Source organism: Trichosurus vulpecula, chromosome 6, assembly GCF_011100635.1.
Source record: "Trichosurus vulpecula isolate mTriVul1 chromosome 6, mTriVul1.pri, whole genome shotgun sequence".
Taxonomy (NCBI): Eukaryota; Metazoa; Chordata; class Mammalia; order Diprotodontia; family Phalangeridae; genus Trichosurus; species Trichosurus vulpecula.
In genome coordinates this window covers 81,742,729-81,766,352 of record NC_050578.1, presented here as the reverse complement: position 1 = coordinate 81,766,352, position 23,624 = coordinate 81,742,729, and the positions used below count along the sequence as shown (strand labels likewise).

Genomic DNA, 23,624 nt, shown 5'->3' with positions numbered 1-23,624 from the left:
AGCTTCTAAGTACTTAAAGGGAAAATTAACAATTATAAGAAGACCCAGAGGGGAAGACATTAATTGTTGGACATGTCAATGCACCTCTCTTAGACTTAAAAAAAACCTAAAAGAAAAGAGAGATAGTAAGAATAGAACAAAATGTTAGGAAAAAACTATATATAATAAGTACTTTAGTGATTACTGAATGGTATTCTTAAGAAAAACACCTTCTTTGCATCACATGACAACTTAAAAATTGATCACATTCAAGGAAAAGCACATTTACCCATCACTTATGAATAGGATCAGATAAATGAAGAAAGGAGGAAATACTAAATATATTCTTTAGACTTCATACTTAGATTTTTCGGTGGACCGGTAATATTATTAATATGGGTAATCTCATCAATGGTGCACATCCTACAGCCAGAACGAGGACATAGCCTTGTCTGCTATGGTCTTCATTTAGCAGATGAGGCTATGTTTTAGGAAGGAAAATGAAATTAAACTGCCATTTCCTAGCCCTTTGTGACACTTCCGTCACCACTCCTTCACCCACTAAGTTGTTAACTGCCCCTCCCTAGGGCCTTGTAGAGTTTTCAAAATGTCTCCAAAAGCTTGGCTTCCATGTCACCTGGCCTGGGGACTCATGTCACAGAGAGACACCTGGGACCATAGTGGATTCAGAGTGGGGATAAGACAGGGAGAGGTGAGTAAACATTTAGGTACAAAAACTCTATGTGCCACTCTCCCACCCCACCCTTAGAATAAATTTCTACTCATTTGTAAAAGGAGGAGGGGGTGATATGTTTGCCTTGGCTCCCTTACAGAGTATTTGGAAAGGAAATGTTTTGTAAATTTTAAAAACCCTATATAAGTTTGAGCTTGATGTGCCATGCCCTTATCTGGTAAGCAAAATCCCACCACACTTCTAGGGAGCAGTATAGGTAGTAAAGATATGAAATATATGGATTATCAGAAAAGGATTGCTTAGATTTGTTAGTGACATTAAATGTCCTTGTCGTTTATAGATTGACCTCAGTGATTATCTATTCTAAATAATTCTTTTGCCAGACAAGACAATTGAGTCTTAGAGTTGTGACTGGACTTCTCTAATATTCCATGACCAGTTAGGGTATTTATCTTATACTCAGAACACTGGATTTCTAGTGCTGGTTCTGACATTCTTGATCCTTACCCCCAGATAATATCCTTGTGAGGCAACTATCATAGCTGTTTGTTTGTTTGTTGTTTTATGCCTGCGCAACAACCAGATGATGTTGACTACCACTAACTGGGAAGAAAGGAAAATGAACTTAACCATCACTCATTCTGGCAGCACATGCCCCATAAAGGTAGAAGCTCTGAGTAAGGGTCACGCTCTCTTTGGTTATCAGAGAGTTGTCAACCTATCCCTCAGCTCCACTCCCTTCTAGGAAGTACTAATTGTTGTCTAGGGGAATATGGGTTTGCAGATTTATCAATTGCAACTTACCTCTGAGCCCCCATCTACTGGCTAACTCTGCTTCCTTCTGAGTTATGGTATTTCATGAAAAACTAGTCATGTGACTTTGATTTAATGGAATTGCTTCCTAATGGAGGCAAAAATGCTGCAAAGTGGTTTTTATTCTTAGCTCAGAATCAACCAATAAATAGTACTTAATAGTGAGAGCACAATTCACAAAACAAGAAATACACATCTATTCAAAGATTGTAATCCCTCCACTTTCTAGAGCCCAGAAGTCTCTGAAACATAAGATTGATCTGGACCTAGGAGTTCTAGGACATACACAGATTGGATTCTCGTAAGTAGACAAAGAAGTATAATCTCATAGTTCCCAAAGGATGCTTGACTTACACTTTACATCGTCAAAGGCATAGACACAAGAACTTGGCAGTCTGGATCTCAAACCACTAGAGCTAGAAAGCATTCTCTGTGTGTATGAATATATATATATATATATATATACACACACACAAACACATACATATACACATATATACATGTATACACATATCCATATCCATTCATCTATCTATCTATCTATCTATCTATCTATCTGTTTTGGTACAATAAACAACTAAGGCATGTGCAGTGCATTTATTCAGAGGATAAAGCAAATTCAAATACATGTCATTGAATATAACTTCCCATGTCTTCTTAGCCTCCCATGAAGGTACAATCACAATCACAGAGTGATCAGTGGCCTGCATGGAGTTGGGGTTCCATCAGCTCTGAGAAGTGACATTCTCTCCTGTACTCTGGAGTTAAATGGGCATTTATAAGCCCAGCCTCTCAGAGCTGTGCTCCTTGCCTCATCACCCCATGGTGATGAAGACTGCAGCAGCATGGTGTTCAGCTACTGTCCCTAATTGTTCCTTGCAAGAGTTACCTATGTCACAGCTCTGGGCTAGTTGCATCCATCATCCTACTATATCTATTCCTTGGTGGGGACCTGTTACCACCTCCAGTTTCTGAGAAAATGAAGAGTGAAATAAGGCACTCATCTTTCATCTCCTCTATTAAATTATAAATAAGAGCAAAGCCTTGGACATAGTTTTATTAATGGAAGTGATAAATGGCCTCATATAGTGCAGGGAGCTGGCTACTTCACAAAGTGTTTGAAAAGATTTTGAAATAATCTCATCTCACTGTTACGAAAAGAGATATTGAAGTCATCGGTAAGTGATTAGTCTTTACCACCCAATGTGACAGAGCATAGACTAGAACTAGTGGTTCTTTACTGTCTCTTTTACATGAAACTTTAGGAAACACTAATTAAGAATTTTCCTTTAGGCTTAAAGTTCATAAGTCTTTTTAGAATTAACTCTAATCCATGAGCATGGCAAATATCTTTGGTAATACAGTCTCCATTGTAATGCATTACTTGATATTAACAATCAAAGGAACACATCAAACAGTTATTTATGCTGTTACATGTTTCAAAAAAATGTTGTAGGATTTTACAAGATTTAAATGTAAACTCCATGAGAACAAGGACAGTTTTTCATTTTGACTTTTTATCCTCACTAGCTAACATGATAACCCACAGTGATTTGGTTTTCTTTTGTTTTGGCACAAACTTATGATTTTGTGAGTGTAGGGAATTCCCAGTGAGGAAAACTCCCTCTGTTGGTGGAGACTGGCAAGATTTTACAATTCATATCTTAAAGAGTTGCTTTTAGCATCAAGAGGTTAAGTGACTAGCCCAAGGTGACACAGCCAATGTGTATTGGAAGTGAGACTTTAACCCAGATCTTTCTGATTCTAAAGTTCTATCTACCATTCCAAACTACCTCTGTGTGCCTTAAATGTAGTAGGAATTTCATATGACCAATTGAATTTTTAAAATTTTGGTCATATGCAGAGGAATTCTGGGAAGATGGCAGAGTAGGTCAAAATCGCATATGCATATACACAGGACACATTTCTGGAGGCGAGCCTTTCCGGTAGCATTTTTCTCTGCCAGTTCTAATAATATATACATATACATATATGTGTGTGTATATTTACCTGTGCACACATATCTATTACGTACCAAAGTGATTTTACAAATGAATTCTATCAAACATGTCAAGAATTCTTATATAAATTATTTGCCAAAAGAGAGAGAGAACATATCTTACCAAATTCATTCTATGAGACAACTATTGCCCTGATGCATAAACTAGAAAGATAAATAAAGCAGAGAAAGAAAAGTATCACTCAAATTACTAAGGAAGATGGATGAAACAATAAAATACTAGCAGAGTTGTTATAGTCATATATACCTTTTTCCACTATGACCTGGTTTGTTTTATATTAAGCATGCAAGAATGATTCTGCATTACCAAAAATAAATGTAATAAATCATATTGATAATAAAAATAATAAAAATGATAGCATATGTCAACAGATGCAGAAAAAAAGCTTTGGACAAAATGCAGGACTTTTAACTTTATTTTAAAAGCACCAGAATAAAAAGACATTTCCTTAATATGATCAAAGGTCTATATAAAAACTAGCATTATTTATGATGGAATAGCACTGGTAGCTTTCCAAAAAAAAACATCTTGATGAAAACAGTCTTCTCTATACTTTGACAGCGCTAGATATGCTAGCTATAATAAGGAGAGGGGAAAAATGAATTTGAGGGAATAAGTACAGAGTAAGAGGAAAAAAAATCAATGTATATATGGCACGGTTTTCTTAGAGAGTGATAATGAACAAGAAAATTGATATAGAAAATTGATGTTCAGTGAAGTAATCGGAATACAGATTAAATCTATGGAAAACAACACCTTTCTATAAATTGCTTTTAAAAAAACTCAAAAGAAGGAGATAGTTAAAATATACAGAATTATACTTAGTATTTGGAAATTAACCTACCAAGGCACACACAAGATACACGTACAAATATACTTCCATACATACACATGTATGCATATATATATATATATATTCCTGTATATGTGCAAATATGCGTGCATATGTATATTAGTTCATTAAGGAGTTGTGACTTTTTTTCTTTCTGTGTGGGAATTCCATCAACCAATGAAGGTCTTCACCCATTTCTAACTGAACAGATAATTTTGAGAGAGACATCTGAGACTCAGAGAGGTTTAATGAGTTGACCAATGTCTCACAGTATCAGAGGCAGGATTTTAATGCAAGTTCAATGCTACAAACCAGAGTAACTGATGATACCCAAATTACACTATGGACTTAGTGCTATATCAAGCATATTACAAGAAGAATGTGTAATTATGCAAAATATCTATGACTTTTCCAATGTGGGGTCATCCTGCTGGGAAGTGCCTTCACCAGCATGTACTGTGATGTCTCTGTGAAAAAGTAAGATAGATGTGCATAAATTGAATAAGTACATTGAATAATTGAATCAATAAATTGAAGCACATGAACGTTAAGTTAATTGTCAAAGGTCAAAGAGTAGTTAGTATCAAAAGTAGGATTTAGCCCAATCTTCTAGGATCCAAGCCCAGGACTCTCTCCTCTATACAACACTGCTTCTACATCAAAGGAATACTTTATAGGGTTAGACAATAATAAAGGTCAAGAATATCAGGAATAATAAAAAAGAGCAGGAGGGAGAGGGGGTTGGTGTTATCAAATTTCAAATCACATGGAAAAATAGTTGTCATCAAAACTCCCTGGAAAGGAATAAACAAAATAGAAACATAGATTGGTCGAATGAACAAGGAAAGACAAAAAAAAAAAAACCCAACACCTTAGAACTCTAGTTCTGACAAAAATAAGAATGCAAACTGATGTAGAAAAGACTCTTACAAGAATTTCTGGGAGAAGTGGAAAGTAATTTGGCAAAAAAAGAGATTAGTTTAGCTTTTTATGCCTTTGGCTTATACCTTACATTGCACCAAATTTAATTCCAAATGGATTAGTCATAGAAATATTTGAAAGCCACATCATAAAAAATTACAGAAGAATGGAAAGTTATATCTTTCACAACTACATTTTAGAAAAAAAATGTAACTAAGAAGAGATCCAAGGGCACAAAAAAAGAGCAGTCTCAATTATGTACAATTAAATCAATTTGCATAAATTAAAATAACTTACACAAATAAAGTAAATGCAGCTAGAATCAGAAGAAAAGATACAGAAAGGTGAAAAGTATTAAACATTAAATGGTGAAAATGTTAACAATTAAAAGAATTAAATTTTCTGATGAACATCTGACATTCAAACTAGATAGGAATTTGCACAAGCTTATTAGGATTCATTATTCAAACACCAAGCAATCAATTTTTTTATTCTGCTATAATAAATGCATTTATTGATAACCACTTGCAAAAATGTTTTAAAAATCACCAATATTTGCAGGAACATAAATCAGAAGGACCCCTGCCATAACATCTCATGCCCATCAATCCAGAAAAGATGCTAGTATATGGGGAAACATTTTTGGAGGGAGTAGGGGAAGATGGGCTAATTCACTGTCATTGGTACTGAAAACTAATTTAGCTATTCTCAAAAACTACTTAAAATTATGCAAAAAAGTTAGGAACAAAAGAAAGAATAAACCTCAAGTCTAGCAATACAGAGATAAAAACAACAGATGGCAAGGTGAATGGATAGATTACTGGGACTAGAGTAAGGAAGACCTAAGTTCAAATCCAGCCTCAGATACTTCCTAGTTGTGTAAGCAGCTGTGGGCAAGTCACTTAACCTCTGTTTGCTTAATTTTCTCAACTGTAAAATGGGGATAATAATATAATCTATCTGCCAGAGTTGTTGTGAGGCTTTAGTACTGTGCATAACCATTGACCCAGCAATAACTCCACTAGGTCTGTACCTCAAAGAGATCAACAAAAAAGGAAAAGCATTTTTTGTGTTCAGTCATTTGAGTTACGTTTGACTCTTTGTGACCCCATTTGGGGTTTTCTTGGCAGAAGTACTGGAGTGTTTTGCCATATCCTTCTCCAGCTCATTTTATAGATAATGAAACTGAAGCAAACAGGGTTAAATGGCTTGCCCAGGGTCCCACAACTAGTAAGTGAGACCAGATTTGAACTTAGGAAGATGAATCTTTCTGACTCTAGGCCAGCACTCACTGTGCCACCTAACTGTCTCACAAAAAAGAAAAAGAACATATACGGTCAAAAATATTTAGAGGGGCTCTTTTTTGTGGCGGTAAAAGAAATTGGACATTGAGGGGATGCTCATCAATTTGGGAATGGCTGAACAATTATGGCATATGATTGTAATAGAATACTATTTTACTATAAGAAATGACAAGGATTAGGGTTAGGATTTCAGAAAATACATGGCAAGAACTCTATGTAATGATGCAAAATGAAGCAAGAAGAACCAGAAGACCATTGTACACAGTAACAGTAATCATAGCCAACTGTGAAAGACTCAGCTACTCAATGATCCAAGACAATTCCAAAGGATACATGATGAAAAAATGCCATCCACCTCTAAAGAGAGAACTGATGAGCTCTGAGTGTAAATCGAAGTATAATTCTCTCTTTTTATTTTTTTCTTGGTGACATGGTTAATATGGAAATGTTTTGCTTGACTTCACATGTATAATTAATATAATTTTGCTTGCCTTCTCAGTGAGTGGGGGATCAGTAAGAGGAAGAGAGAGATTTTGAAACAAATTTTAAAAAGAAAAGTATGTTAAAATAAATAAATAATAAATCAAAGTATAGGTAAAAAAACAAAAAGAAATAGTAACTGGCTTGATATTTGTAGATGACCGCTGACCACATTTCCTGGTTGTGAAAACATTCTTTATTTCCAATATCACTATAAGTACCTTTTCATGTAAGTTAAAACCTATTTTTGAATGACTGATTATCACCTGGGGAATATTCCAGAACATTTTATTTCATTTAAATGGAGTAGGATAATTTGATCAAGTAAATCAATTAACTCATCTTTTCATGTGAAATTTTCTTTTTCACTTAAAGCCATTCACAACCTTGCCCTTTCCAGTCTTTCCCAGTCTCCTTATATTTTATGCAGCTCTGTGTACTCTGTGATCCAGCAACACAGGGCTTCTTGGTGATCCTTGATAATCCTGACATATAACAATGCATTTCCCATCTCCCACACCTGAAATGTTCCCTTCTCATTTCTACTTCTTGCTTTCCCTGCTACCTTCAAGACTCAAATTAAACTTCATCTTCAGCAAGAGGTTTTTCCTTGTCCTTCCCTTGCTAGTGCCATCCCTATGAACTTATATTGCATTGAAACTATACACATAGGTGTGTGTGTATGTACATATATATGTGTGTGCATCTATATGGAGAGAGAGAGACAGAGACAGAGACAGAGAGACAGAGAAAAAGGGAGAGAAGGAGAAAAGGTGGGGAGACAGAGAGACAGAGAGAGAGACAGAGAGAGACAGAGAGATACAGAGAGAGAGAGAGAGAGAGAGAGAGAGAGAGAGAGAGAGAACTTGTATGCTCAGTTTTTTGCATGCTACCTACTTCCTTGGAATATGAACTCTTTGTGGTCAAAAATCATGCTTTCCCCCTTTCTTTCTAGTGCATAGCACACTGCCTGGAACATCATTAGGTGCTTAATAAATGCTCATTGACTTGACTTCTTTCATTCAGTTGCTCTCCAGTCACAAAACTCCATTTCCAAAACTTCTCTCTTCTAAACTCCTTTAGCACAATGGATTATGCAGATTTCAAATTTGCTCTTTAATTCCTTTATATAGACTTTGAACCTATTAAGCAGCTTCCCCAGAAGATAAGGTATGGTGGATTTAAAGGTGGAATTTGCAAAAGGAGGATTCATGGCCTGGGGTCATTTTAACTCCTTTCTCCAAAGAGTTTCAATGCATATACCACTTAACACCACCATGTAATCCTAAAAATAGAGCTGTTCTTTAAAAATGCTTTCTCTATACTTTCTCTACAGGTTCCCAACAGGAAAGGCAGCAAGAGAAGGAGCTTTGTATTTGTCCACAATCTTACCCAAAAGTTACTTACTTCTAGAGTCAATTGACTTAGAGTCTTTCCTTAAAAAAGTACCTCCCAAGATTCTCATTCTTTCAATTGTGGATGGAGGGTGACAAATGAGGAAGATAAAACAGTTTTAGTGTTCACCCCTGCAAAGAACTCCAAATGACCTTTCCCATACCTACAAAGCATAATACTTTAGGGGAATATATAGATTTCCCCAACATGCTTCATATCCCCTTATATCCTTTGAGGATTTGGGGCTTCTTTCAGTGGGACATTTTGGCAATACCAATATGGATCATTAATATCCTGACTCTAAACACCTGACAGTAGGTGTTTAGCTTACTGGCCTACAGACAGATACCTCTTTTATTGGAGCTGATATATAAGCCCGATTGAAACAAAACAGAGAACAAGGAAAAGATTAGCAGCATTAAAAGCTGGGACTGGTTCATGTCCAAAGTACTTTGGAATGATCAAATGCAGAAAATTTAAGCATCATGCTAGTCAATAACAACTCTTGTTTCACTCAATGGTAAAAGGAATATGGAGGCTAGCTCATATAAGCCTTCTAAACTTTGAAAGGCAGAAATATAGTTGAATATAAATCTTGCCAAACACTGCATTGGTTTTCCTGTGTTCCCATGGGTATTCGACACATACTCAGATTGCTGCTGAGAAGTAGCTGATTCAGGGACAGTAGTTTTTTTAAAGTTCTCTAGTTTCTGAATATGCTTAGTAGGAAGAGGTGGGGGCTGGGGAATTATTGTTATCCTTTAGTCTTAAATGGGCATCAGGGTTCATTTACTTGGGGCTGTAGCTGGTCCATATTAACACTTTTTCAGTGATTAATCTGAGTATCTTGAATACAGGCATACCTTGTTTTATTATGTATGGCTTTATTGTGCATAGATTTGTTGTGCTTCGCAAATACTATAATGTTTTTAGAGATTGAAGGTTTGTGGCAATCCTGCTTTGAGCAAATCTATTGACAACCTTTTCTGATAGCATCTGCTCACATCATGTCTCTGTCACATTTTGGTAATTCTTGTAATATTTCAAACACTACAGTTATTATTATATTGTTTTGGTGATGTATGATCAGTGATTTTTGATGTTACTATTGTATCTGTTTTGTGGTGCTATATGGGATGCTCCCATATAAGACAGTGAACTTTTTTTAAATTTTTTTTTTTATTTTTAGTTTACAACACTAGGTTCTACATAATTTTGAGTTCCAGATTTTCTCCCCTCCCTCCCCCTCCCTCCCTAAGACGGCATGGAATCTCATATAACTACCATGTATAACTTCGCATTGAATTAATTTTTACAGTAGTCAAGTTGTGGAGAAGAATTATGACCAATGGAATGAATCATGAGAAAGAAGAAACAGAACCCCCCCAAAAAACCCCAAAAACAAAAACAAAAGAGAAGAAAAAAGGCGAGCATGTAGTGCGCCTCAATCTGCATTCAAACTTCACAGTTCTTTCTCTGGATGGAGATAGCATTCTCCATCGTGAGTCCCCTGGAGTTGTCCTTGCACCTTACGTTGCTGAGAAGAGCGAAGTATGTCAGGGTTGGTCCTCACAGAATCCATATATCTGTGGTTGTGTACAATGTTCTCCTGGCTCTGCTCTGCTCACTCAGCATTATGTCGTGTAGGTTTTTCCAGATTGTTACAAAGTCTGCATCATCCCCATTTCTTATGGCACAATAGTATTCCATTACCTTCATATACCACAGCTTCTTCAGCCATTCCCCAATTGATGGGCATCCCTTTGATTTCCATTTCTTGGCTACCACAAAAAGAGCCGCTATAAATATCCTTGTACATATGGGTCCTTTTTCCGCTTGTGTGATTTCTTTGGGATACAACCCTAGAAGTGGTATTGCTGGGTCAAAGGGCATGAACATTTTTATAGGCCTTTGGGCATAGTTCCAAATTGCTCTCCAAAATGGCTGGATCAGCTCACAACTCCACCAGCAATGTATCAATGTTCTAATTTTCCCACATCCTCTCCAGCATTTGTCATCCTCCTGTTTTGTTATTTTAGCCAATCTGACAGGAGAGATATCTGAGTGGTATCTGAGAGTTGTTTTGATTTGCATTTCTCTAATCAGTAGTGATCCAGAGCATTTTTTCATATGCCTATAGATAGCTTTAATTTCTTCCTCTGAAAACTGCCTGTTCATATCCTTTGACCATTTCTCAATTGGGGAATGACTTGTATTCCTATATATTTGGCTCAGTTCCCTGTATATTTTAGAAATGAGGCCTTTATCAGAGAAACTAGTTGCAAAGATTTTCTGCCAATTTTCTGCTTCCCTCCTAATTCTTGTTGCATTGGCTTTTTTTGTACAAAAGCCTTTCAATTTAACATAATCAAAATTATCCATTTTGCATTTTGTGATGCTCTCTATCTCTTGTTGGGTCATGAATTCTTTACTTTTCCATAAATCTGATAAGTAAACTATTCCTTGCTTTCCCAAATTATTTATAGTATCAGATTTTACTCCTAAATCATGAACCTATTTTGACTTTATTTTGGTATATGGTGTGAGATATTGGTCTATGCCCAGTTTCTGCCCTACGATTTTCCAATTTTCCCAAAAGTTTTTGTGAAATAGTGAATTATTAGCCCAGAAGCTGGCCTCTTTGGGTTTATCAAAGAGTAGATTGCTAAACTTGTTGATTTCTCCTACTTGTGTACCTATCCTATTCCACTGATCCACACCCCTATTTCTTAACCAGTACCAGGCAGTTTTGATGACTGCTGCTCTGTAGTACAGTTTAATATCTGGTATGGTTAGGCCACCTTCTCTAGCATTTCTTTTCATTAATACTCTAGATATTCTAGATCTCTTGTTTTTCCAGACTAATTTTGTTATTATTTTGTCCAGCTCAGTAAAATAATTTTTTGGTAGTTGGATTGGTATGGCACTGAATAGATAGATTAATTTAGGTAAAATTGTCATTTTTATTATATTAGCTCAGCCTAACCATGAGCAACTGATATTTTTCCATTTATTTAGATCTGATTTTATTCACATGAAAAGTGTGTCATAGTTATGTTCATATAGGCCCTGGGTTTGTCTTGGCAAATAGACTCCCAAATATTTTATAGTGTCTATAGTAACTTTGAATGGAATTTCTCTTTCTATCTCTTGCTGTTGGGCTTTGTCAGTAATGTATAGGAATGCTGAGGATTTATGTGGGTTTATTTTATATCCTGCAACTTTGCTAAAGTTGTTTATTATTTCAAGTAGTTTTTTACTTGATTCTCTAGGATTCTCTAAATAAATCATCATATCATCTGCAAAAAGTGATAATTTAGTTTCTTCTTTTCCTATTCTAATTCCTTCAATTTCTTTTTCTCCTCTTATTGCTACAGCTAATGTTTCTAGTACCAAATTGAATAATAGGGGTGATAATGGACATCCTTGTTTCATCCCTGATCTTATTGGGAATGCATCTAGCTTATCCCCGTTACAGATAATGCTTGTCGATGGTTTTAGGTAGATGCTATTTATAATTTTAAGGAAGGTTCCACTTATTCCTATGCTTTCTAGTGTTTTTAATAGGAATGGGTGTTGTACTTAAGACAGTGAACTTAATCAACAAATGTTGTGCATGTTCTGATTGCTCCACCAACTATCTATTCCCTGGACTATCCTTCTCCTTGGGACTCCCTAGACACAACAATATTGCAATTAGGCCAATTCAAGTGACCCTTTAAGTACCTAAAACATTTTAATTGTGTAAAATAGAAATATAAAAATTTTCATAAAATATATCTTCTGCCATCTTATAAAAAGCATTTAAACATATTTTAACTTTTCATAACTAAGGAAATAAGTTACTACTTAAGACTATAGAAATATTGTGACCATGGAAATAAGATGCTGCATTGTAATATTTGGGGGTGTAAAACAGATTTTAAGTAAACATAAACATAAAATTACCATTTACATAACATAAAAATAAAAGTACCATGTTATATCTACTTCTTACAATTCTTCTTCCTTACCCGTGAACAACCTGGCACCAATCCATCTTTCTGATCACTTCACTCTGCATCAGTTCATATACATCTTTCAATGTCTTTCTTAAATCATGTGTTTCTTCATTTCTTACAGCACACTGGTATTCCATTTTAGCCATATGACAAAATTTATTAAACTATTCTTCAGTAGGTAGACATCCCTTTGGTTTCCACCTTTTGCCAGCACACACACATAAAGGAGTCACTATAAATATTTTGATACATAACAGACCTTTTCTTCTCATTTTGCTCTCATTTGGGTATAAGCCTAGCTCATAATGCAGTTAGATGTGTTCAGAATTCGTTGGGTAGGTTTATGCCTATCAGCTATACCTCTGCTAGTCCTATGTCCATTAAATCAATTTTGAGCATACTTAACTGCTTTATAGTAATGGCAACAAAAATATCACATGTGTGTTAATTTATGGTTTTCAGAGAATTTTGTGTGTATTGTCTCGCTTATTTCCTGAAAAGATGAAGATGGGAGATGCTGAGTTATCAACACATCTAAATTAATCATCAAGTGGAACCCTAATTAATCAAGCAGAGAGCTTCAAAATTCAAAATGGCTTATATGAGGTAAGAACAAAGGAACAGCCTGAAAGGGTGAAACAACAGAAATATTTTTTCATAATGTTATTTCTTTTCTGTTTGTTGAAGTAGTGGTGTGTTTTTTTTAAATGTGCTTAGCCTTCTACTATATTCATAAGTGGTAAATTTAAGAAATGATTTGAAATGCTTGCATTTAAAAGTTCCAGTTCACTAAATTTTGACAAATAGCCTTGTAACAGTCAACAATAAACCCAAAATTCAACTTCTACATTTGCAAGAAGCATATCATTTCCCTGAAGTGTTCTAATGCATTTTACGATTGAATGATATTAGAGTTTCCAATTTTTTGCATTATTGAATTCTTAGCTTTTTCTAGCTCCTGTCACAGAAAAGAAGGAATGACAAATGACCCTCAAGGATTGTGGAGATAAATATTATATTTGCTTCTAGGTGAGTCAGGTGGGAGCTCTGAGATAAAGGGTAAAAAATTTGTACCCTAACCTGTGAGAAATGGGCCAGTGTTTAGATTTAATGTGTACAATACATATATTCTTGATAAGTTCAGTAAAAGAAGATTTTTTTCTAAATTAATCATTTTGAGATATAATATGAGTCCTTGCTACTTAAAGAACTATGTGATAGTAAATTTGGTAAAGCAAATTTGGTAAGGCAGATTTGGTAAAGCAAATAATTAATTTCTAATGCGAATGACCATTTTTAATGAAACATCCCCTCTGGACTCACTCTCCCAAAACCCCTCTCCCACTGGCAGGTTGGGTCCTGAGAGCTAATTGCTCTCAGGGTTCTAATAGTAGAATCGAGGTGTCTCTCTATTATCATCACTCATGAACCCCTACCTAGTATGTTACCCATTGATTACTATCTTACTAGACTTCATTTTTTTTAAAGAAATGGATTTTACTAAAGTGGTAGAATAAGAACAGCTGGTACAAAAATATTACTCCAAAAGTCTATGTCACATTTTCTCTTCGAACACACAAGGTCCCTGAGAAGAGTAGATGCCAGTTAAGATAACAGATGGCTAAAAGGTAAATTCAACCCAACTAATTATTGGAAATTCTTTTCTTCCTTTGTAGAGACCGCATGAAATTCCCCTTAGATGAATATAGCTACTTTTCCTTTGGGTATATGGTTGGTCCTCAAATCCCAATGTAAATAATGTCATTGACCACTGTTGTTGGGGACATGGTTAATGTCACTGTTGGGAAGTCCAAATCCTCTGACCTTTTGAAGTTCATGAAGTCATTCTCTGGTTCAGGATGGAGAAAAGACAGCCACAATCATTCCTCTCCCTTCTCAGTAATTCCCTCCCAGGGTGACTTGATTTGAGATACTTGGATTCTGAACTGACTTGTTTCCTCAGAGCCCCATAGAGCATGAGTGATTCTCTTCTACTAGGTGGTGCAGTGAATAGATTGCTGAACCTGGAGCCAGGAAAATCTAAGTTCTAATTCTACCTCAGACACTTACTAGCTGTGTGAGGTCAAATCCTTTAGCTGCTATCTGCCTCAATTTTTTCATCTGTAAAATGGGGATAATAATAGTACCTACTTACCAGAGTTATTATGAGGATCAAATGAGATGAAATTTGTACCTTTCAAATCTTAAAGTGCTATATAGGTGATGGCTATTATTATTCACCTAACCATATGATATTTCCTGTGTGGTGTCATCTACTTTCATTTAGTTTTTACATGGTTTATACTTTTGTTGACTGATTCAAGAGAGGTAGCTAAGAATTGTTCACACCTAGTTCATATATATGATTGATTGATTCTGAAATTCAATCAGTCATTCTCATCTGATGAAGGGACAGGGTATAGAGTATCTTGTCAGTTACAGTAATTGGTATCAAAGGGTGTGGGCTACTGTCTTTTATACTAATTTATCTCCTTTTATATCTGGATTTTAAGTTTTCTTTTTAAATTCTAAGTGCATCTTTATTTCTTAATTCCTGGGGCATTGCCCAGCTGCCACACTGCCTTGACCAGAAACCAAGCCCTGGAAGACTTAACCCTCTCATGTCCAGAACCACACAGGTCCTGTTGTATCAAATGTTGGTTGCCTCAGTAGTCAACTGTATTTCATATCCTCCCCCAACCCTCTTCGCTTTCTAGTTCTAGAAACTATCATTATTCCTTGAAAGGGTGTATCAATCTATTCTCCTGTAACTTCATTCACTGGTCCTATAACTTTACAAACCAAAATATGCCCCGCCCCAGGTGCCACCCCTTATGTATATTATCCCTCCCTTCTTGTTAGAATATAAGCTCCTTGAGGACAGGGACTATCTGATTTTCTATGTGTGTTTATATGCTTTGGATAGTGCTTGGCACATAGCAAGTAATCAATACATGCTTTTTTATTCATTCATTCATACTTTTCTTTTACTTAGAAAATGTAGAAATCCTTTCTACTTGTCTATTCCCATGACCCAAACATATAACCAAGGAAAAAGAACTGATTTTCCTGCTAGCATTCAGACACTATCTAGCACTTGTGTATATGTTTTATGTGTTTTCTCCTTTCTTCCTTGTGCCTTTCCTTCTCTTGTATCTAAATGTTAGTTCTACAGTTGGAGTTGACATAATTTGTTGTTGTTGTTCAGTTGTTTCAGTTGTGTCCAACTCTCCACAACCCCATTTGTTTTGTTTTGTTTGGTTTTTTGGCAAAGAGATTGGAGTGGCTTGCCATTTCCTTCTCTAGCTCATTTTACAGGTGAAGAAACAGAGGCAAACAAGGCTAAATAACTTGCCCAGGGTCACACAGCTAGTGAGTGTCTGTGGTTAGATCTGAACTCTGATTCCAAGTCTGGTGCTCTATCTACTGTTCCACCTAGCTGCCCTAGTTGACATAATGGTGGATGTTTATTTCTTTGATGGTACAAAGCTGTTGGTACTATGTGGGGCATCCTGTGAGATGATCCAGGATAATCAGTCAATACTCATTTATTAAGCACCTACTCCATCCTAGTCTGTGCTAGGCTACAAAGAGAGAAAAGAAAGTTACTGCCTTCACGGAACTTATATTCTATCAAAAGAAACACAGATATACATATAAGCATATGCAAAATGACTAAGATATCCAGATGGTTACTAAAGTCAAGCATTTATTTTGGATATTTTTAAACAGTGGCACAGATAACACCAAAGTCCCTTCCCCTTGGCTCAAACTCCTACATTCCCTCATTCCACTCCTTTCACCTGAGACAGTTACTGAGTGGTAAAAAGGACTTCATCTAGCAATTCTTAAATCTGTGATTTCTAATTGTGTTGTTTCTTCCATATCTCTTATTGTTCAAGGTTCAGCATGAATAAAGGATTGGACTCCAATTTTTCTGAACCTAGTCCTCAGACCTGGAGTGTCAATGATACCAAGGAGGAGCAGTACCTGGACATTAACATAACCTATGTAGATTACTACCTCCACCAGCCTCAGGTGGCGGCTGTCTTCATCATTTCCTACTTTCTCATCTTTGTTCTATGCATAGTGGGGAATACAGTGGTTTGCTTCATCGTGGCACGGAACAAACACATGCACACAGTGACTAACTTCTTCATCTTGAACTTGGCCATCAGCGACTTGCTGATAGGGATATTTTGCATGCCTACAACCCTCCTGGATAATATCATAGCAGGTATGCTGATTCCTGTGTAATGCAAAATGGAAGAAAACTCAAAAGATCTATTCTCTTTACTTCCCCCTATAGTTTGGGTATAAAGTAGCAGGGAACAGGAAATAAAAATGTATTTTTACACATCTTTTTTGTTTATTCTGTCAGGAAAACATGTTTTGGCTCATATTTAAGGTTATGGAAACAATGGTATCAAGCATTTTTCAAAGAGGAGGCTTTAGAAACATATTTATGGTATCTGGTTATGAAAATCTATCTAAAATAATATTCAATATAAATAGAAATTTAATATAAAAATGTGATACTTAGAGGTTCGCAAAGTGCTTTACATATATCATCTTGTTTGATCCTCACAATCCCCTGAGGTAAGTACTACGTTATTAGTCAGTCAGTAAACAGATATTAATTTCCTACTATATACCAGGTGCTGTACTAAGCTCTGGGGATACAAATGTGAAAAAGGAAGACAATACCTGCCTGTAGGGAACTTGCTATCTAATAGAGAAGGACCAAAAGACCAAAAGAAAACTGAGAATTGAGGATAGGAGTGGGCAGGCAAAGATGGTCCCCCCGTCTGAGGGCATGGTGGAACCAGTTGAAGGCGTGTGGGTTGGTGGGAAATGAATAGCTGTCTGGCCTGGGAGCCCTCTTTAAATGGAGGCTTTGAGAGGAGTTCTTTTCTCTATCTTCTACCCCTCCAAAAAGATGGCAGAGGATATAGATGAAGTGTGAGTATCAAAGCTGATGCAATTTTGCAAGACATTGAGTTTCCTGATGAGGAGTTTTCCTCGGGTTATGGTGGGATCTAGTCCAAGGACTGAAAACTGTTGGGAAATTATCCCAATTTTACAAACTGAAGCTGAGAGAAGTTATTCACTCAAGGTCACACAGCTAGGAAGTATCTGAGGCAGGATTCCAAGTCAGATTGATCCAGCACTTAATAAGCAAATGCTACAAATTGTGACTTGATTTATCATTCTGTTGATTGTCTAGACTTTGAAAAAGTAATGGAGAAAATATTAATAATATAGATTAAACTTAAAGGTGTATTTTTCATATTTTTCCCAGAGAGCTAGCAGTTAAACATTTACCAAGACATAACCACCTGGAGAGGTGAAGAACCTCTACTCTCAAATAAACACATTGTTTTCACCTGGAGATAAATTTTTGCCCTATACGAGTGAAATTTACGAAATCCAGGCTCTGACTATTACTCCAGGTTATTTGCCCATGTATGGAAATAATAACAGTGTCAGATAGATCCTTGGATATTAAAAATACTTGGTTGCCATGATGTGCTGTGCCTTATTGCTCTCTCTTCGAACAGCTTTTTTAAGATAATAGGAAAGAGCATCTCTGCTAAAGTTGCTCTCTTCCTCCCTGTCAGGATGGCCATTTGGAAGCGCAGTTTGCAAGATCAGTGGAATGGTCCAGGGCATGTCAGTGGCCTCTTCAGTCTTCACTTTGGTGGCCATAGCAGGGGATAGGTAAGCCCTTGTCAGAATCTGAAATCATGCCAAGTGGCTACACCATCATTAATTCATCAAAGAAAAATTTGCATGATAACAAATGGCACACATTTTTACTCCTATTTTTTCTTGTCTTTCCACTGATCCTTATATCTCTCCCCCATTTGGAGCAATGCACATGCCTCTAAAAGATTCAGTAGTGAAAAACTATTACACTGTCTGGTTTTAGTAAGTTGACCCCAGGGATAGAAAACATGAAATATTTTGATCATAGGAGTTTTCATTCAAGACTGCAAAGATTGGTTCAGAGTTATAACATACAGAAATTAATTATATCCTACATGATTTTTAGGTTAAGAAAATTAGGAAGTCTGGGGAAAAATTAAACCTGTAAATCAAATGAAATGGAAAGGTTTTCCACCTGAAGAGAACTTTAGAACAATTCAATGCATAGTGTATATTCCTGTGATATCATTTTAAAAATAATAAAAATAATTAACAGGCACTTATTAAACATTTACTTTGTACCAAGCATTGTGCTAAGTACTTTGCAAATATTATATTTTTTCCTCACAACTCTGAGAGGTCAGTTTTGTTATTATCCCCATTTTACAGATGAGGAAACTGAGACAGAAGTTAAACAATTTGTCCAGGGTCAATACCCAGTAAATGTCTGAAGTTAGATTTGAATCCAAGCCTTCCTGTCTTCAGACTTTAGATCTATTCATTGCATCAGCTAGCTGAATATACTATTTTAAGCATGATACTTTCATAGTTTTGCTGATGATCAGTCATTTTAGACTCTTCATGACTCCATTTGGGGTTTTCTTGGCAAAGATACTGGAGTGATTTGCCATTTCCTTCTCAAGCTCATTTTATAGATGAGGAAACTGAGGCAAACAGGGTTAAGTGACTTGCCCAGGGTCACACAGCTAGTAAGTGTCTGAGGTAGTTTTGAACTCAGGAAGATGAAGCTTCATGATTCCAAACCTGGTGCTCTATCCATTTCACCACCTAGCTGTCCTATCCGTGCCATTGACTCAGTTCTATTCACTTCACAGATAGAGAAGCTGTAGGCTTAGAAACAAACCTATTATCACATGTTACAGACATGAGGCTTGAATTTGAATTTAGGGTTCTATAATTCTTGCTATAACTACAACCTTCATTTAATGGAAAACTTCCTTACGTAGCACTATAAAGGCATAAGAAACTTAAAGCAGACACAATATTTTTTTTTATAATTTAGACAAGGATAAGGAATTCATTAGTGCAGGGAACTCCCAGGGGAGGAAATTCCCTCTCTCAATGCAGGTCAGCGCCTTCTCTGGATTTCTTCCTCTTAGGGAGTTGCCTAGAGCTGAGCTGCCAAACTTTGAAGAGTCTGGCCTGCAAAACTCCTGGTCTTGCAGAACCAGACACTGGTTGTGTATGTAACCCTGGGCAAGTCACTTCATCAATCAGTTCTCCAGGCCACTAATGTCAAACTTGAATAGAAACAAGTCCCTTCAGGCAACATACTGACTTTGAAAACCAAACATCAACACTATCTATGTTGTATTTTTATTTATTTTGTTAAACATTTACAATTACCTTTTAATCTGGTTCTGCAGGAATCTTCCTGGCTTCAAGTCCTACATGATTTTTTTATGTTAAGAAATTTAGGAAGTCTGGGCAAAAATTAAACTTATAAATCAAATGAAATGGGAAGGTTTTCCACCTGAAAAGAACTTTGGGTCAATTCAATATAATATTTGCAAAGTATTTAGCACAAAGTAAATGTTTAGTAAGTGCCTGTTCATTATTTTAAAAATGACATTACAGGAATATACACTATACACTTCAAATTTAAAACATAACTTTATCTTTCCCCCAAACCCTACCCTCTTCAATATGCTTGTTACCATTGAGGGCAAAACCACTGTCTTCATCCAGCCTTGAACTTCTGTGTCACGCTCAACTTCTCACTCTCACCCCACATATCCAACACATTGCTGAATCTTGATATTTGTACCTTTGCACCATCCGTAAAATATGCTCCCTTCTCTCCATTCACATAGCCACCATTCTAGTTCAGGATCTTACCACCTGCCACCTGGACTACCACAATACCCTTCTAGTTGGCCTCCCTCCCTCTCTCTCTCTCTCTCTCTCTCTCTCTCTCTCTCTCTCTCTCTCTCTCTCTCTTTCTCTCTCTCTCTCTTTCTACTATGAGCTATCTACCAGTTAGCTGCCAAAGTGAGTTTCCTAAAGTGTAGGTCTGATCATGTCCCTTCAGTAAACTTCACTGCCCCCATTACCTCCAAGGACAAATATAAAAATCTTTTATTATCTAAAGCAGATGGCCCCTTACTCCCTTTACCTTCTTCTTACAAATTGCTTCCCTATACACACTCTACAAGTCCCCTGGCTTACTCGGTGTTCCTTATAGTTTGCCTACCATCTCTACTATCTACTGATTATCATCTGTGCCTAGAATGTTCTTCCTCCTCACTTCTACTTTGGGGCTTCCTTCAACACTCTCCTCAAAGTCCACCTTCTGAAGGATAACTTTTCTAGTTTCAACATCTGCTCCCAATAGCTAGTGCCTTCCCCTTCTCTCCGTGCAAGTACATTTCCTAATATCCAGCTTCTTCCTGACTCCAGACCATACCACAAGTTGAAACAGGGGACCAGAGAAGAGATAGAAATCATCATAAAGAAGTAAATACAACACAAATTTTCCCTAGTTAAAGAAAAAACTAGGAAAAAAGGACAGAAGGTAAAAAATAATGCCCCATTCTTGGATGTCCCATATTCCTTATGTGATAAGCCAATATAGGGTGAACTCAGGAGTTTCTTATTTATCTCTTACATCTCTGTTGCCCCAAATCAACCCGAGAAAGAACATTTGACCTTGGCTGGTCTTCCTGATTGAGTTTGCTAAATGATTAGCAGATTGGAGGAGTTTGATCTAAGTTGGTTTATCTCATGCCAAAGACAGGGTCTGATGCAAGGAACACCATGGAAAAGCTTCCTTCCCCCAGGCAAAGACACACAAAAAAACTATCCCAGGAGGCCCTTTGGCAAGGCAATAAATGGGAATGTACTCCTCTGTTCCACCTAGAGGTCACCCCAAAATGCAAGGTGGAACCTCAGGGGACCTGAGGGCCATAGGGCTGTAGTAGGCGAAGGACAATGTCATTGCCCTCTAAAAAAAGAGATGAGACAGTTCTGGAGGAAGAAGAGATTGAGGGAGTGGCTTTTAACCTGTCTTGTACAGGGGCAGGACACAGAGTTGGCCAATAGGTCTACTATGGAAGAAGGATGGGATGAATGGAGAAGGCCCCATACAAAGAAAGATGTAGGTGCAGGGGATAATTTTGCAACCAATGACTTGTATGTCCATATATTCATTTAACTCAGGTTTCCAACGAATCCTGGAGCATTTTGAATGAGACTCTCTTACCCTAAAGTCTCTCGGAGGCAAGCTAGAAATCAGGAATTCATTAAAAAGGTGGTTTCTCCTACATGTGCCCAAGGGATTCTTTCTATTTCTCCTTCTTGGAATCATCCACAAGAGAGTCTGAAACCACTAGAGTCTCTCTTAAAGAAGGAATGAAGAATACCTCTCTTCTCCAGATCTCTAGTTCCAATTCTTTCCTTCAGGGGGGCAATATCCTATAAACCCTCTCTCTGCCCACTAAGAGAGTCCTAGGAAAATATTTCCAGGCTGGGTTCTAAACCTAGTTTGTATAAACATATACGGATACAACAATATACCCATAATATACGTATCTATAATTGATCAATGCCTCTTTTGATCAAGTCTCCTTAAAACTAAAATAACCTTCTTCAAGGTCTTTCCATCTTTAGTTGCTGTTTTTTCTTATTACCACTGCCAGATTGATCTTAAAGCACTTTTTAAAAACAAACAAGTTCGATACATTTTATGGTGTGTTTTTTTTCTGGACACAATTATTCTGTTCAGTTTAGCTGATGATCAGGTTTGTCATTACAAAGTAAATGTTCTCTGATGCTTCCCTTTCATTGCAGGTTTCGATGCATTGTGTACCCATTCAAGCCAAAGCTCACCATGCAGGCAGCATTAGGAATCATTGTGATCATCTGGGCCTTGGCCATCACTATCATCTCTCCATCTGCAGTCATGCTACACGTACAAGAAGAAAAATATTATCGAGCAAGGCTCAGTTCCCCAAATGAAACCAGCCCTCTCTACTGGTGCCGGGAGGACTGGCCAAACCAGGAAATGAGGAAAATCTACACCACTGTGTTATTTGCCAACATCTACCTGGTCCCTCTGCTCATCATCATCTTTATGTATGGCAGAATTGGGATTTCACTCTCTCGGACAACAAGGCCTTTAAGCGTCAAGCAGACCCAGGAGAAGAGTCATATGGTATCTAGGAAGAAACGGAGGGTCATCAAGATGCTTCTGATTGTAGCTTTGCTCTTTATGTTATCCTGGCTGCCCCTCTGGACTTTGATGATGCTCTCTGACTACAGCAACCTCTCTGCATACCACCTGCAGGTCATCAACATTTATGTCTATCCTTTTGCACATTGGCTGGCTTTCTGCAACAGCAGTGTGAACCCTATCATCTATGGTTTTTTCAATAAGAAATTCAGAGGTGGTTTCCAGGATGCTCTTCAGGTCCAGATCTGCCACAGGAGGGTGGAGGAAGACTATCCACAAAGGGCTAAGAATAATGTTGTCAGAACCATGTCTACCCAGCTGGCACAGGACCCTTCATTTCAGAACCCCTTGGGAAAAGAAGCTGCTTTGTGGAGGACCTCAAATCCCCAGCCCAAGACCAAGCAGGAATTGACTATGGAAGACCTGGGAAATGCCTCCAACAAAAAGAACACTATGAAAGAATTTGCATAAACGTGTTACAGAGACTGCTGTTACACAGCTAGATACAGTTCCTTTTTTTGTGGATTTTGACTCCACTTCAACTGGTGGAGTTTAATTATTTTAAGAATTGCATGACTTGAAACATGCGCTGGTGTGAATGTGTGTATGTGATAGATGATAGATAGATAGATAGACAGACAGACACATAGATAATAGATGATAGACAAACAGATGGACAGACAGACAGAGAGATAGATAGGTAGGTAGGTGGGTAGAAAACTAAGGGAGAGAGAGAGAGGAGAGAGGGGGAGGGGGGGAGAGAGAGAGAGAGAGGGAGAGAGAGAGAGAGAGAGAGAGAGAGAGAGAGAGAGAGAGAGAGAGATGGATTGTGGAAAATGGGGTAGTTTATGTCTGCCTCACTCAACCCTCAATCAGAAAGGAGCAAAGTAGAAATCCTCGTAGATCACAACTCTTTAACTAGCATGAACATGGTACTTTATCCCTCCCAGCTTCTCATGGAGCATGCATGGGGATGGACATGTAAGAGCCAATCTATAGAGCATGTGCTGAACCAGCCTCCCCCTTAATTATTCTGCTAACCTCATATTTGCTTAAAAAGTTGA

The 23,624-nt window shown here is 37.2% G+C and overlaps 1 protein-coding gene across 1 annotated transcript; it reads left to right on the top strand.

The window, feature by feature from the left end:
• Positions 1-16,349: 16,349 nt before the first annotated feature.
• Positions 16,350-23,031, top strand: NPFFR2 (neuropeptide FF receptor 2). The gene is made up of 3 exons (XM_036764976.1): positions 16,350-16,677; positions 18,062-18,161; positions 22,179-23,031. Exons 1-3 carry the CDS (start codon positions 16,350-16,352, stop codon positions 23,029-23,031), a joined length of 1,281 nt encoding a protein of 426 aa, XP_036620871.1.
• The last annotated feature ends 593 nt before the right edge of the window (positions 23,032-23,624 follow it).

Coding starts and splice junctions, on each gene's coding strand:
- NPFFR2 (XM_036764976.1), top strand. CDS start 16,350: ATGAATAAAGGATTGGACTCCAATTTTTCTGAACCTAGTCCTCAGACC. Junction 16,678..18,061: donor CCTGGATAATATCATAGCAG/GTATGCTGATTC, acceptor CCTCCCTGTCAG/GATGGCCATTTGGAAGCGCA. Junction 18,162..22,178: donor GTGGCCATAGCAGGGGATAG/GTAAGCCCTTGT, acceptor CTTTCATTGCAG/GTTTCGATGCATTGTGTACC.